At 32.7% G+C, this 17,642-nt stretch overlaps 1 protein-coding gene across 1 annotated transcript; it reads right to left on the minus strand.

The window, feature by feature from the left end:
- Nucleotides 1-14,830: 14,830 nt before the first annotated feature.
- LOC112523593 (putative zinc finger protein CONSTANS-LIKE 11) lies at nt 14,831-17,080 on the minus strand. The gene is made up of 5 exons (XM_025133259.1): nt 16,135-17,080; nt 15,828-16,055; nt 15,410-15,741; nt 15,176-15,321; nt 14,831-14,958 (listed from the first exon to the last, which is right to left on the minus strand). Exons 1-4 carry the CDS (start codon nt 16,717-16,719, stop codon nt 15,195-15,197), a joined length of 1,272 nt encoding a protein of 423 aa, XP_024989027.1. The 5' UTR covers nt 16,720-17,080; the 3' UTR covers nt 14,831-14,958; nt 15,176-15,194.
- Nucleotides 17,081-17,642: the final 562 nt, after the last annotated feature.

A 17,642-nucleotide genomic window follows, 5' to 3' on the forward strand; every position in this document is an offset into this window, starting at 1 on the left:
GAAAATTCAACGGTAAAAACAACGCCTTATAATACCATTTTTCAAATATTTTGTAATCCCTGTTTATTGTTAACAATTTTGGCATTCAAATGTTTAGATGTCGGGCCTTCTACTCAGGTCAATATCGTATCATCGATCATTGATGACATTCTTGACCAGGATCAACACAATTATGTTTACGATGGTATCCCTTCAGAACATCGTGTCTTGGAGGAACAAAATGTATGCGACTATTGTGGAGCAAAAAGGTTTAGTTTCGAATTACGTAGCTTTTGTTGCATGACTAGAAAGACAAAGTTAGTGTACTCACCCATTCCTAAAGACTTGTACCAACTCTTCACATCCCAATCTAAATTGGGCAAAATCTTTAGGCACAACATACGCACATATAATACTAACTTTTCCTTCACATCAATGGGTGTGACATTAGATAGTTCACCAAACAACATGATATCCGGAGTAAATAATTTTTGTGCAAACGGAATAATATATCATAAGATTGATCAATTAGTTCCAAGGGATGGAAAACCTAGGCACTTACAATTATGTGATGATCAATCTGACTTTTCACATAGACTCCAATGCCAAATCTTGATAGAAACATTGTTGAAATATGGACACGTGTGCTTGCTACGAACCCATATGCGATAACATTTTGAAGCCTAGGCTAAGCTACGACCTCTCGACAATTATAGAGTCACTTTGAACGCATCAATTGAACTAGAACATAGCGTATACAATCGACCGACCACATCCAAGGTTTGATTAAAATAAATTGTATTTTATGTGTAATACACATATCATATTATGCACCATACTCAATTGTACTGTTTTACAGGTTGATAGGATTTTGGTTGAAGATAATGACAACATCACCACATACAAGAGAAGTATTATTGTGTACGGGAGATCTGACCATAGTCAAACAATTCAAGATTACTTCACTTGTTACGATCCATTGGCTAATCCACTGTTCTTTCCCAACGGTGAGGTTGGGTGGCATTCCAAAATACCAAGACATGGAGTTTCTATTACTGAGATTGTTAACAACGAAGAAAACATCGAAGAAGATTTAGAAGGTATGTATGCTAGATATCTTAAAGTTTTAACATTATGATAAAGGTAACAAATATTACATTAAGTGAACATATCATTACTTTATAATTTTCCAATATCAAAACTACGCAGTGGCTAACGAGCGAAGGGGTAAGAATAATGTAAGTATGCGGGAATACTACTACTTCAAGTTCCAAATCCGCTCGCATCAAAATGTGCTTCTATTGGGTAGGAGATTGTTCCAACAATTTGTAGTAGATATTTATATCAAGATTAAGACTGCACGATTGGATTTTATTGTAAAAAAACCAAAGGAGGATAAGATCAGATTTATAACAAGGTATTGTGGATTGCGTCAACGCTGATGGACAAAGAATTGTATTACCTACAAGTTTTATTGGAGGGCCACATGACATGCGACGATGGTTTTTGGATGCCATGACTTTGGTTCAATCCAGTGACGTGCAATCCAAAAGTGGCCAAAAATCCTTGCTGAGTTATTGCTTGGTCAGACCGCACAAGATCGACCAAATCTTGTTGCCAGAATGTTCGTTGCCAAATTAGAGGATCTCAAGGAAGAACTTTTCAAGAAGCACATTATAGGAATCATCGTGGCATATGTTTATGTGGTGGAGTTTCCAAAACGTTGTTTGCCACATGCACATTTTCTCTTAATAATGGCACATGAACATAATATGACCAATCCAGACCATTACGACATAATCGTTTGTGCAAAAACTCCAAATCTTACAAAGCATCATGAACTACACCGGTTGGTAGTGAGACACATGATGCATGGCCCTTGTGGTATTTATGACCGTCCAATCCTTGTATGGAGGGTGACCCAAAAAAATGTCATTTCAAATATCCTAGGCAATTCAACGGAAGCATACCCATTGTATCGTAGGACAAACAATGGAATGCAAATAATCGTACGAGGAAACAATCTTGATAATCAATGGGTGGTCTTGTATAAACCAGAATTCCTAATGATGTTCAATTGCCACATCAACATTGAGGCTTGCTCCAGTATAAAATATGTTAAATATATATTCAAGTATGTTTACAAGGGTCATGACAAGTAGGTTGTTCGTATCGATCCAGATGGAGATGGGGGTGTTATTAATGAGATAAAGAGGTTTCCAGATGTGCATTATGTCTCACCTTCTGAGGCAATATGGATAATTTTTGGTTTTAAACTCTCTCAAAACCGCTCTCCTATAATGGCATTGCAAGTTCATCTCTCGAATAAACAGTTTGTTAGGTTTTCAGATGATGATATAATGACAGATGTCGTTGATAAAGAGAGAGCTAAGAGAACAATGTTAACCGCCTTTTTTCACAGAAAAAGAGTTGACATGAGTGCAAGAAACTATGTGTATAAAGATTTTCCAAAATACTATACATGGAATTCAAGTTTATGCCAGTGGAATCCTCCAAAACAAAGATCAATGAGAGGACTATTAGTTTCCACTAATCCAGCTGAAGGAGAGCGGTTCTACCTATGTCTACTTTTATCTCATATTAGGGGGCCTACATCTATTGAAGATCTGTGCAAAGTTAACGGGTTATTACACCCAACATTTCAAAAAGCAGCTCTAGAGAGAGGGTTGATAGAGACCGATGATAATTTATCTCAATGTCTTGAGGAAGCCTCCATATTTCAATTTCCCAGTGCTCTTATAAGGCTATTCGCGACAATATTGATTTATTGTGAACCGGGAGATGTTCGTAAGTTATGGAATGACCATTACGATTCACTTTGTGAAGATTACATGCGGCAATATGATAGTAACGAGTGCAAGATATGGTCATCACAGACATCAAGGTCTTTCTACAGTCGATGGGTAAGGAGCTCAATGATTTTGATCTTCCAAGGGTAAATACAAATGTCAATTTACAAGATGGAGGTTTTCGTGAGGTACAAGAAGATTACTCCATTATCTTTGAACATGAACACTTGCAAGCACGAGATTTGCTAAATTTAGACCAAAAATCAGTTTTGGATGAGATCATGAGGCATGTTGAGGATGATTGTCCGGGTATGTTCTTCGTAGATGGCCCTGGTAGAACTTGGAAAAAGTTTTTGTACAAGGCTTTACTTGCCGAAGTCCGTTCTCATGGTCTTATTGCACTTGCGACTGCTTCATCGGGAGTTGCAGCTAATAACATGCTGGGAGAGAGAACTGCTCATTCTCGATTCAAGATTCCACTCAATTTGGATAATAAATTAGTATGCAACATCAAACAACAAAGTGGAATTGCTCAACTACTTCGTGATGCAAGATTAATCATTTGGAATGAAGCATCAATGGCTAAGAGGCAGACAGTGGAAGCGCTAGATCGAACAATGCAAGACCTCATGGGAAGCAGACTTCCCTTTGGTGGAAAGATAATGGTCATGGGAGGTGATTTTAGATAAGTGTTGTCGGTCGTGCGTCGTGGTATCCGAGCACAAATTGTAGACTCTAGCCTATGGATGTCACATGTTTGGTCTTCCATTAAAAAGATCTGATTAACTGTCAATATGAGAGCATTTACTGATCCATGGTTTTCAGAATTCCTTTTATGGGTTGGTGATAGTGATGAGGAAATAGTGGATGAGACTTTTATTCGCATACCTGATGACATGACAATTCCTTACAACGACAAAAGGCAACTCGAAGGATGCTTTGATTGATGCAATATTTCCATCACTGCAAATCAACAGAGCTGCATCAGATTATATCATTTCCAGGGCGATATCGTCGACTAAAGATGAGAATGTCGATGAGATTAGTAATGAGTTGATCGAAAGATTCTACGAAGAAGAAAAGATTTACTATAGTTTCGACGAAGCACAAGATGATAGGAACTTCTATCCAATGGAATTTTTGAACTCGCTAACTGTTAGTGGTTAGCCTCCTCATTATTTTTGACTCAAAATTGAATGTCCGATAATATTGGTATGAAATATCGACCCTACAAATGGATTATGTAACGGCACGAGATTGATATGCAAAGGTTTTCAACAGAACGTCATTGATGCCTAAATAGCCATTGGTCAGCATGTTGGCAAAAGGGTATTTTTGCCGAGAATTCCTCTATGTCCGTCCGAAGATGACATGTTCCCATTTAAACTAAAACGAAAACAATTTCCAGTTTGCCTGAGCTTCTCTATGACAATCAATAAAGCTCAAGGACAGATGATCCCAAACGTAGGAGTTTATCTACCATAATCAATATTCTCACATGGGCAAATATGTGTCGAATTATTCAGAGGTATATCACGAGGAACTACAAAGGTTTTGGTGAAACCTACCAAACAAAATAATCGTCATGGAGTCTATACATCAAACATGGTGTATCAAGAAGTTTTACGTGATTAATAAGGTACAATTTTAGCTATCGATAATTAAACATTTCTTACAACTAGTTGTGCGCAATGCGGCGGGAGCCATAAATTTTAACGATTTTGAAATTCCACTGGTTTTATAAGATAATATTTAACGATGATATAAGTTACACTTGGTCTTTACATATTAATACAATTTGAATAAATAAGAGTTATGGTTCCAATTACAGACTATCGATGAAAAAAATTGTATAACAATTTAAAATCCAATATATTTAAAATCCAACATATTTAAACGACTCCACAAATGGATTCGATTTACACCAAGAGCAAAGAACCAAGAAACTTGAGTTTTAAGATAAACACTCAAAACCAATAAAGAAAACTACAAMTTTGACAGATCATAAGCCATGAAAAGACAAAAAAATATTGGTTTTAGAATGAAATTTCAACTGTTTACCCTCTTTCTTGTCCAGAAACTCAGATTAAGGTTGAATTAATACATGTGTATATATATATTTCAAAAAAACCCAAGAACATATTAATTCAAAACATATTATATAGTGCAATTTGGACAGCCTAACCCCAAAATATATAGTATATATATATAAATAAATAACTATAAAAGTATAAATCGTAAATATTAAAAATATTTTTTCACAGTATATATAATAATATAATTACGTCAAAAACTATTCAATATTGGACTCATTTCGAAAATATTAACGAGACGATTATAATGGTGTAACATGTTAAAATAAAAATGTATTTTTTAAACATATTTTAATTGATATACGATTATATATGTTAATTTGATAAATGTTTAAATGAAACATTTAAAAGTAAAGTACGTAAAATAAATTAATTAATTAATTATAGGGGTATAAAGTGTAAATTTAAAATTATAATTTAAAAAAAAATCGATTGTAAGAGGGTGAGTGTATGTGAGGAGTGAAAAAGTGAGTATAAAAGGTATTTTGATCATTTAATATTTTAAGACTTTAAGATTTTTGTTAAATTTGCTTAATAAAATAGTATAAATATAGATATGTTTCTTATAACATAAATTTGCTTAATTTTTTTTCCCTTTTCAGGTCTCTCTGAGTGTATCAGACAATGAAAGCTGACACTTTATCAAGAATGGTTCCTTTCTTTGACTTCTCATCTGTGGAGTGGATCTTTGTTGATGCTCTTAAACATAATTTCATTTCCATGAAAGTTGACAATACGAAGGGTGCAATTATATTTGGTGACCACTTAAATTTTAATCTTATATTTTGTAATTCATAATTCATCTTAAATTTAAGAAATATGCATCAATAAACAGTATTTAATGCATAAAAAATAGTTTTTAAGAGTTCTTGTTAAATGTTTTATAATATAGTATAGATAAGAGTAGTAATCTGTGTGGAGCAATCCAGACGTCACTCATTAGAGCGATATTGAAAACAATGGTTAAAAAAATTCTTACATTTTCGTTCATGCAATTTTCTGTAATCTAAATGTGTCATGTTTAAGAGTAAAAAGATTTACATGTTCGTATCTTGGTTGGAGCGATATTTAGATCCACCTCGTGATTCTTGGGTTATCGAAGTGATCGAATGACAACCCCTCTTAGATCACCAACTCGGCTTGCATAGTCCAAATTAATTCACCATTAAACCATAAAACGAGTCTTTTAGGACATTCAATCATCATTGACGTTTTAATAAAGTATTTAACTAGTTTTTAAGCATATACGATCAGCAACTGTACGCCATATACTATGTTGTAATAACAATATACGATCAACAACTGTACGCCATATACCATGTTGTAATAACAAGTTGTTTGGATGAGTTACATGTTACAAAATGATGAAAAATACTTTTTACAAACTCAAAACGCTGTAAGCCAAGAAACCTTAGATTTGTCTTATAGAACTCTTTAACTGATTATTAGATAGAAAGGTAAAAAAAAGTCTAAACAACCTGTCAAAAAGAATACGTATTTATAAACACAGCAGAATTTACACTTTAATCCTTTAGGAACTTCTTGTATTGCTCCGCTACTCGCTGAAAATATCATAAAGCAACGCACAGTCCATAAGAATAATCCGGGTACAAGTTTAGCCCTTCAACCTATATCAATCTGCAAAAATACAACACCATACTAAATTCTTTTTTTTATGACAATTTTATCGCCTCTAAATTGTTGGGATATTGTTTTTGGGAGCTCTAATAGTATATCTTCGAAAGTATGGTCTAAAAGATAAGACATATCTATACTACCTTATAAACCAAATTTATCAAAAGTCTTAAATACAATTTTTAATGCACCAAGTACTATACATTTATGCACAAAGTCTTAAAAGTCTTAAAAATAACTCATAATTCATTAAGTACTACTACTTTATGTATTCAGTCTTAAAATCTCTTAATTTACAATTAAAATAACATATAGTACAAGTTACAAATGCACATTATTACCCTTTCTTTCCATGTTCACAAAATATTTTTGACATCTTTCATTCATGTCTTCACCCTCTCATATCTCTATGTCTTCTTCTCATCCCCCAAGGTGAGATTCAAACCAATATTCACCATGAGTTATTAAAAGTTCTCTCATTCAATTGCTCTAAAACTCTCGGTCTCACTCTCGATCTTTTGATTCTTTGCTTTTGGTGTAAATCGAACACATTTGTGGAGTCGTTTAAATATGTTAGATTTTAAACTGTTATACATTTTTTTTTCATCGATAGACTGTAATTAGAACCATAACTCTTATTTCTTCAAATTGTATTAATATGTAAAGACCAACCGTAACTTATATCATCATTAAATCTTCTCTAATAAAACCAGTAAAACCTCAAAATCATTAAAATTTACCGTTCCTGCCATATTGCATGAATACACAACTAGTTTTATCTAAAAACTAAAACACATGTTTTTAGAAATAAATAAAAGTCAAAAAGAGATTCAAAAGAAAAAGGAAAAAGAGATGCATTAATGAAATGGGGTTTGACCATTTGAAATGGGAAAAGTAGAATGAAAGAAGTAGCAGCCAATGAAGGGCATATTTGGTCATTAATAAGCCAACAAATATAAAGGTGCTTAAATTTGGGTGGTGGCACAGACACATAGGGGCTTATTTATTAAGCCTATGAAGGCCACAACCATACATATATACATGTGGACTATACACAATTCATTCATCCCACCTCTCATTTGTTATCTCACCAAACAAAATTAGCCATCAAATCCCATCAACTAAGTCTATTTACATTTCTTTTTATTTTTAAATTATTTAAAAAAGTACATGACATTTAGGTATGTAAACTTAAATGAGATCTTAATTAAGTTAATGGCTTAATGACTTGTTAAGAAAAATGCAACAAAAAAACTCATACACCCTCCTCATCATTTGTGAGGTTTGAACCACTTACCTCCTAAGAGGCAAGAGGCTCAGATACCGCTAGGCCAAAGGCCTTTTGGATTACTTGTAAAATTAGTAGCATAACTTGAAGTACATATATACCTATGCATACACACACAAAAGATCGATCCCGAGGGGAAAGGTGGGACAGACACCTGGTGAAACTAAAAAAGCAAGGCTCATTCATTACAACAAAATTGGGTTTATAGGACACCCTCAATCTCTAAAAGTCCCAATAAACCGCTTTATAGAACTTAATTTATAGGACCAAACTATAAAGTGTTCTATCTAAAGGTGTTGTGATAAGTTTATATAATGCTTCTGGACGTCTTAACAAGTTTTTTAGGATATTTTTATTATAAAGTGTCACATTAGGAACTTTATAGGACACTTTTGAGAAAGTGTCCTATTATATCAATTTTTTATAGGACATTTGTTTTTATAGGACAAATTTTCAAATATTGTCCTATAAAGTTGCTAATGGGACGCTTTATATTAAAAGCGTCCTAAAAAACTTATTACGACATCAAAAAACGTTATATAAACTTATTACAACGTCTTTAGATATGGCACCTTGTTTTTTTGGTCCTATAAACTATGTCTTATAAAGAGGTCTATTAGGACGCTTAGAAATTGGGATTGTCCTATAAACTCGATTTTGTTCTAGTGATTTTCTTGGGAATACAATATATGTGTATGTGTGTAGAGGGAGGAGGGCTGGCTTCCGGTGAGAATGAAAATTATAGTGAGAACTTGAGAGCATAAACCTTAATCTCCCTCCTCCCACCTGCATTTCATAAATCTTCATTTATTATTTTTATCATCATAACTGAAACTTTAACAAGTTTGTGCATGTGAAAATATTTGAAGGTATATAAAAATTTGTAAAGATGACTGAAGTTAGATGTAGATGATAAGGATAGATGAAAGTCAGTGTCTGTTAGCCGTTAGATCAAAAACCAACTTATCCAACTATTGGTTGTTCAATATAATATTAAGCTAACTGAATTACGTGATGAACTGGTTAAGATATCACGGTAATTTCATGATGAAATTAATGAGAAAAATCAACGTTATTAACACAAGTCTTAAAAAATTGTGTTGTCATGTCAGTGATTCGTTAGAGTCAACGTCAGTAATTTAATAAAAATATGTAACAAAATAACGAGTAAGAAAATAAATCTTGGATTGAAACTTCAATAAACAAGAAAACGTATTGTTATCTAGAATGTTTAGAATGTCAAACAGGTTAAAGAGCCGTGAATGGAATTGATCTGTATCACACAATTCTTTGCATAAAAACCAATAAAAACACAATTTCAATATAAATCAGTTGAATTAAAATCGAATGACTGAAGCGTCTAAAATTATCGAATAAAAAATTTCATAAGAATTTGTTCCATTCAAATGTCAAAGGGCGTTTCGCCTAGCGAGATGTGACTCATTGGCCTCCTAGGAAGTCAAATGGTTCAAACTTTACCAAATGTGAGGAGGGTATGTAAGTTTATTTGTTCTATTTACCTTACATAAATATTATATACTTAAACAAGTATTTCATAAAATGTGTATGTATTTCATAAAATATATACACATTTAATAAATTTGATTATGAAAGAAAAGAGTAGATAAATAAGTATAATTGAGTGGGACACCACCAAAAGTTTGCTTTAATTTTAGACCATACAAACCAATTTCTACAATTACAAAAAATTGACAAGCGAACCACTCAATAACAAAAAATAGCAAAAATTATGGCCCAAAACTTTCTTTTTCTAAACCAATAATTATTAACTTCTCAATAATAGAAAGATAGGGGAGTTGTTATGCAATCCTTTACATTTGTACAATTAATACAATTCAATCTCAACCGTCCATTTTTTAATTTGATGAATATGTGATTACATAAAAGTTTTGATTGTTTCCTAATATAAAGTATTGATCATAATTAATTATGAACTCTAGTCATCTTCCATAAATATTCAAATCATAATAAATATCTCAATTAATTGGGTTGAATTGATTGTACAAATGAACATAGTTGCATTTGAAATATACCATATATATATATATGTATATATATATATATGTATATATATATATATGTATATATATATATATATATGGGTTGGGTTCACGTGAGACCAAGAGTTTTTCGTAAGACCCGTAAGACCAATTTATGTTCATTGATCAACTTTATAATCTAATAATTTAATGGTCTAAAGTTGCAAGGTGACAATTTTGTAATCATTGATAAGTCTTGTGGCGTTTTCGCGGTCCGATTTGGGCGGTTTAAGCCCTCAGACCACAAACCAAACCGTAATGGCGGTTTGTGAAATTTTCAGACCGAGCGGTTTGAAACCAAGTGCCCAGACCGGTCAAACCAGACCATGAAAAAGCGGTCTGGTCTGACCGGTTTAGACGGTTTGGGCCTTTAATGGGCTTTAAACATTAAAACCAAAAAACCTAGTGTCATATGTACTATTATAAATTTGAATAATAAATATTAATCACCCATCATAATCATCTCCCATGGAGATTTGTTTTCTACAATAAAAGTACTAAAAAATAAGTGTCCTTCACATGTGAGTAATCTGCATACCAACCACTAAGCATTGAAGYAGCCATTAAAGTTTAAACCCAATTTAAACAATCCAAAGTCCAAAGTCCAAACAAATAAATATGTAAAACATACCAAAAAACAAAGTCAAAATAAAATCCAAATCTTAGTGTTCATTGTTTAAAAAAAGTCAAAACACTAGGGATTTAGATGAATTAGGCGACGTCGCGACGATTAGGAATGAAAAAGAGGTGGATAGTGGATACCGTGGAATCGTGGACAGTGGATTACTAGATGTTTGGATTAGCCGATTAGGTTAGGAATTACGAAATTAGGGATTTAGATTTAGAGGATTTAGGAAATCTTTTGGATAAGGCTTTATGTTTGGGCTGAATAATTATAGCCCATAAGGTATAAATTAAAGTTGGGTATTTAATTGGGCTGAATAATTATAATACTAAAATAAAATTATATATATATATATATATATACATATATATGGTGGTCGGGTTGGTCCAAACCGCCCAAAAAAAAGTCTAAACCGCAAACCGAACAGACTGCCCGGTTTCGGCTATTTTTCAAACCAGACCGGACCGTCAGACCGCTCAAACCGCCAAAAACGGTCCGGTTTGACTTGGTTTGGCTGGTTTGAGTGGTCCGGCGGTTTTTTTGAACACCCCTATGTATTTCGTTACTTTAGTGTCCTCTCCTTTCTCATGTAACATAAACGCATGCACAATTAAATATGTACACAAGGTGAACACATTGTTGATACAATGAAAACAACTTTAACATAATTGTACTAGGATGTTCACAATGTGATCGCGGGTGGTATGTTTAGATTTAATTTGTTGTTTTAGTTGGTATTCACAATATGTTCACAAGTTATATCAGATCTTATGGATCTAAAGTGTGTTTAAACTGTGTCCACTAATTATAATAATATTTTTGTAAAAAAATGTTTACTATTTTTGTTCATATTTAATTGTGTGTATTTTAATAAAGATATATCATAAAAAATTAAAGAAGAAAAAAATATTTATATTGGTATCAAACTAAATATTTAAAATTTCTCTTTTTTCTGTATTTATTTAATTCATTTTTTTTATTTTCGGTTTAATAATATAATTTTTCATAAAAATAATAATTAAGTATTTTGTTAAAACTCAATGATTATCTTAATTATATTTTAGATTTTTTATATTTAAAATGAGATGTTTATCCTCTATTTGATTATGTTTATCCGCAGTTAGTTACATGAATTCAAACATAAAACTTTAATAAATTGTATTTACGCAAAATTACTTGCAATCTTGAATTTTAAGTAATATGTATCAATAAACAATACTTCATGCATAAAAAATGGGTTTTAAGAATTTTTGTCAAATGATTTATAATATAGTATAAATTATTTAATACAAAATCTAATATTTAAAATATTTCCAATTAATTGAAATTAACAAAACACATTCACCAAAATCTATGTGTAATTACTAGATAACTCTTTTATGGTTTATATTTTTTGAAATATATATTATTTATATACGGTAAATGTAACAAATAAACTTATACAACCCTACTCATATTTAGTGAGGTTTGAACATCTGACTTTCTAAGAAGTCAAAGAAGTTTGTAACTCAGCAATGTATGAATCGATTAACAATGTCTTGTTCTAACAATAATCGAGCATACAATAGTTTGTTTGCTGACTAGGTTAAAAATCAATACACTTATATATAAAAGTGATTTTGATCAATGCAACTGTTTTGTACTATTGAAACTGAGTTAATCTGGTTAAAAGAATCCTTAATGTATTATTGAAGTAATTTCACTCTATTTAATGTAAAATTAACAATGCATAAAATATTATTTACAAGATATTAAATTGGATCGAAATGAAATTTAGATAAACAAACACGTTTTAACCACTTAAACAATCATATAACGTAAAATAAGGGGTTGTTTGGGATTGCTTATTTGAAACAACTTATGTTTTTTCTGTAAAAGTTCTTATTAATGGTTTAATTTCTTTAAAAACTTCTTATTACCGGTTTGACACCGGTATAAGCTGTTTATTCAAAACACTTAAAAATGCTTATTACCAGTGTCATACCGGAATAAGTCAATAAGTTGTTTTTAAGCAATCTTAAACACCCCCTAAAATTGTCAGAAGTAGAGACTGTATAAAGTAACTTTCTTTAAAGAAAATAGCCCATAAGTCAGGCTCATATATTAATCAGAACACTATTAGTAAGTTTAAAAAATAAATTAACTGATAATTATCAAGACGATGATCAATAATTGATCGAAAAAATATCAGATATATCAGTGGCCCAGATTCCTAGATAGACAACAATGGAGAATTTTTCATAGTCAAACATAACCTTGAATTCTATATAATTTTTATTTTTAAAAATCATCAATTTAGATTCAATCATGATTTGATCAAAGTGGGCCCACCCCTCAACATCAAATCTAACCACTAGCTACCTAAAATTTCTTCATAATCACTATAATATATATATATATATATATATATATATATATATATATATATATATATATTTGGGCTCACCTTCTCCTTTCATTCCCATTCATCAAACCTTCAAAGAAACCACCACTCAAATATGTGCAAAGGCACACAAGAAGAAGACATGGGGATGGTGGTTTCATCTCATCCCACCACCACAACAGCAACAATTTCTTGTGAGCTTTGCAACTCAAATGCCTCACTTTATTGTCAAGCCGACGACGCGTTTTTATGCCGAAAATGCGATAAAAAGGTTCACAGTGCTAACTTTTTGGCTCGTAGGCACATCCGTTGCTTGTTGTGCATCACTTGCTCTGGGTCCACACATCGGTATCTCGTTGGAACGTCTCTCGAGGTTCAACTTCCATCGTTTGTTCGGACAGAGAGAAGGAACTCTGATTGGCCTGATGATAGATGCTCCGAGGACCAGATAACACGACCTTTCTTGTTTTTTTAGTTTTTTTTTATCTGTAATTATATGATATTCTAGAATTATTTGCAAGAGAGTATTCATATTATGAGATGATTGGATTTTCTGCATAGGTTAGTTTTAGATCCAATAAGAAAGATGAATATAAAATTTAATTTTGTATATGAATTTTTTTATTGATAAAATAAGATGATATTTGTTAATAAACTGAAATTAAAATATATAAAAAAACTGAAATGGATTTGGATTTCAAATTCATTTCAATCCCATGTTTGGTTTGTTGGATTGTCTGGATTTGAAATCCTAAGAATTAATTAAAATCCTACAAACATAAGATTTTTGAAATCCATAGGGAGTGTTCAGGATTTCACGGGATTATATAGGATTGTATGAAATAAGGTTTTAAAAAACGCTAAAAACATTTGTTTTGTAATAACCGATTAATAAAAATGTAATTTAATTATTTTTATAAATAATGGAATCCAATTCCATTCCAAATCCTACAAACCAAACACACCAATGATTTTAAATATAAATCCCTCAATGAAATCCAAATTCTCAAAAACAATCCTGCAAACCAAACAGACTTTTAATGTTTTAAATGCATTTTAAATTCTTAAATATTGTGTTATGAACTAGTTGAATTCATAGTATTTACGTTATTTAAGTAATTTATATTATTTTAATTTTTTTGTCATTTTAAAAATTATCAAACAGTTTATTTTCATTTAACACTTAGGTAGACATAAAGGTTAAACTCGTCATTTTTGTTGTTCAGATTATTTATTCAAAACAAAAATCAAACAACAATTTATCTTTAACACTTTTGGGGTAACTCAAGAGACAAGGATCTGGTTTTGCTCCCCGTAGCTCAGAGGACTTCGGTTTAAGTCCTCTCAAACCCTGAATAGTTTGTTTGATTGTTAACTTCAGGAATCCATAGGATTAGTCTCGAAAAAAACATACAACTATATGGGTGGTGCACAATTGGTTTGAGCTTGAGTTCCAAAGGTCAAAAATGTCTGGAGGTCCCAGGTTCGAATCCAAGGGGGAATAAATATCCCTTCGTGGCCACAAGGGCTCAAATGTGGTGACTCCGAGCTACCCACGAAGCCAGTAGTCATCCTAGGATTAGTTGGCTCGTTTAACGGGTTGGATATGTGACTTATAAATAATGGGGTATCAGAAAAGTATGTGGGTGTTTATTATCTGAAATAGGAAAGAATGGACACTATGTATCTTTTAAATCAAGTATAAGCGAATCACTTTGAAACTTATTTGCTTGAATCAAAAAACATCTAAATCTAATCAAATTTTGATCAAAATGCAACTCAAAGCGATTGCCTCCACGACTGGAATCCAAAAGACTTGAAAAATGAAGGCTTTCAGCTTCAAAACATCCTTAAAACAAATCGACCTCCCGTCCTTCGAATCCTTCAAAGTTTCAAAACGGAAAAACTTGGCTTCTTGCTCTATAAAGCCCCGAAAAGATAACAAGTGTATGCGCACGTACCTTTTTCCAGGAAGAACACGAAGGCGCCTTCATAAACAACAGTGGGTGAAAAACATTATAAATGCCATCACTTATCAGAAACATCATCAGTTGTTCCAGTATCAGCAGAATTCGATCCCATGGCCTGAAACTGCTTAAGTTAGTCGAATTTAACATATGAAATTAACCCGTTGGATGATTTCGAGGATCAGATATCCTACTTTAAAGGAAACATATCACAAATTGCCAGTTTGATATGATTCTTTACATGGGAAAATAACTATTTAACACAATCTCCATAGATTCTGAGTTTTGACTCAAAATTTGTTAAAGATATGGAGTTAATAGTAATGAGTTGATACCTTATATAACAAAAAGAACTCAGAAATCTGTTGTCACAAGAGGGTCATAGTCATATGCTTCACCAGCCTTCACAAATCTACCTTTCACGCGCTTTCTAGTATCAGCTCTAGCTTTACGAGAAGCATATCTTATTTGTTTACCAAACCTACACATCATAAACAACAACAATTCGATAAAAATTCAATCTTTGAAGCAAGAATTGCCAGTTTTCATCAAGATTTAGAAGCACGTACGTTCTTGTTTTCTTTTTCTCGTTGTATCTCATCTTAGCTTTGTCCCTTGCTTGTGGGCTGGATTCGAAATTCGACTCCCATGGTGATTCACCTGTGAAGAACATTGGTGATAATCCACAATCTTGATAATCTGCAGCACTACTCTCTCCAGTTATGTTTGATAGCGAAAGGGACATATTATTAGGGACAGTGGGAAAACCCAGATTCATAGCACTCCGATTGCAGCCAGGATTCAAAAGCATTCCACCATTCATAGCCTGCATCACATTTGCTGATGCTGCCACTTGAGATGACTGAAAAGTGGTGCAATCTTGTTGCCCAGATGATGTTGCCTAAAAAAGAACCAGAAAACTTAATATGATGTAAAACTCTACATCATTCGTTTAACATTTGAAAAGGGAAAGAGATCAAAGAAAACCTCAATCGCATTTTCTATATGACTGTTTGATTCTGTAACAGATAAGTTTTTCTCCATCACAAGGCAATTGAGACCTCTATCCTCAGATGGGTATCTAGTTTGGGCTTGCGGAATACAGTTGAACATCTCATAACCAGCATCAAAATTCAGTGTAACGTCACCCAAGTCAACATTATCACATAAATCTTCGCCTTCATTAAGTCCAAGATTGTTCAAATTGGAGGCATCCTACAGTTTTTAAAACAAATTCAAAGCAAACCCCATGATTTCTAATCGGAAACATGAACCAAAACACTAAATACAATACCTCAGTTAGGTTTGATCCTTCAGGGAAGAAAGGGTTTGGATCTTTATCAGCAGGTGTCAAGTAGGTTAAATGTGGTGGGATCACTGAAGATGGATCAGTAATCCAAGACTCAAACTTCAGTGATGATGCTAATTCGTTAAGTCTAGAAGCCACTAATCCCATTTGTCCATCGTTATTTCCATTACCTACAAGATTCTCGTTGACATTCAAATTGGTCAATGGACGGAACTGATCAATGTTGATATCCGGACCTCCATCACAAACCTTAGATAGAATCTTTAAAAACTCTTCATTTGAAGGACACCCAGTATAGGAATTCAGTTCCTCAAGGCTATGAGCTTGCCCTGATGAACATCCATTCTCATTTAAATCACAAGCTTGACACACAAACGTTTTATCGAACACATAGCGGGCAACCGCTGGCTGTGAGTTACACTTATCACAGAGGATGGAACGAGGGTGTCTGCGTGATAACGAATTTGCAGAGTGGACACGGTTATCACATTGGAAGCATAACTTTGCAGAATCGGATTTACAGTACACCACTGCCCTCACTACCCTACATAGATCACATAAAGCCTCCATAATAAACCAAAAATCTCTGGGTTTCTTGATTTTTTTTCCTGATTAAAATACTTGAATAATAATCGGTAGAAATTCAGCCTATGATTTATGATCTTCAAACACCAAAGCCACTTGTCTGTCTTGTATCGTTTATCAAACCAAAAATCTCGAAAAAGAAAAGAAAAATCAGCATCAAATGCCACAAGAACTTGTAGATCTTGAACAGATAAAGAAATTAGAACTTACAACTGATGTTCTGGATCAAAAATGGAGCCGAATTTCCACCGATTATTTGATAAATAACACTCGAGTAATGATGAAAAGAATTAACCATCTCTAAATAGATCTTCCATGAAAAAGAATTAAATCAAAAGGGTTCGATTATCATCATAAAATGGGTTCACTTTGTTGTGATCGTAAATCATTTGGTTTTCTATATGAAGAAAAATCAACACAAGAGATTGAGATTTTGATTTTGATTGACATTGAAATGGAAGAAGGTATGAGAGTGTGGTGTGTTCATATTTATTCACAAAACCACCGAGTTAATGGGTAATTGACGCGTGGACAATGTGGGCTCGATAGAGTGACATGGCATTTGAAGAGATCTGCCCTTTTACTCGCTCTTTTATTAGTGACGTCATGCGTAAATAAGGATGATATATAAGGGCATTTCTGTCTGATGAAAAAATGAGCCACAACTGAACTGCCACGTCATCCCATAAATGCGCAGAGGAAAAGTGTTCTGTTGTAGTTATCAAACACATTTTACTTAACGCGTATTTTTTTTAAATAAATGTTTATAACGAAAATAATATATATTTAATATATTATAAAGTAATTGATTAATATATGCATATTATACATTAGACCAAGTTCTGATCAGTTATATCTAAAATTATATTACAGTTTCAACTGATTTTAATTTCTTATTTGTATGAACC

The sequence above is a fragment of the Cynara cardunculus genome (genome assembly GCF_001531365.2).
Source record: "Cynara cardunculus var. scolymus isolate 2C chromosome LG 12, CcrdV1, whole genome shotgun sequence".
NCBI classification, from domain to species: domain Eukaryota; kingdom Viridiplantae; phylum Streptophyta; class Magnoliopsida; order Asterales; family Asteraceae; genus Cynara; species Cynara cardunculus.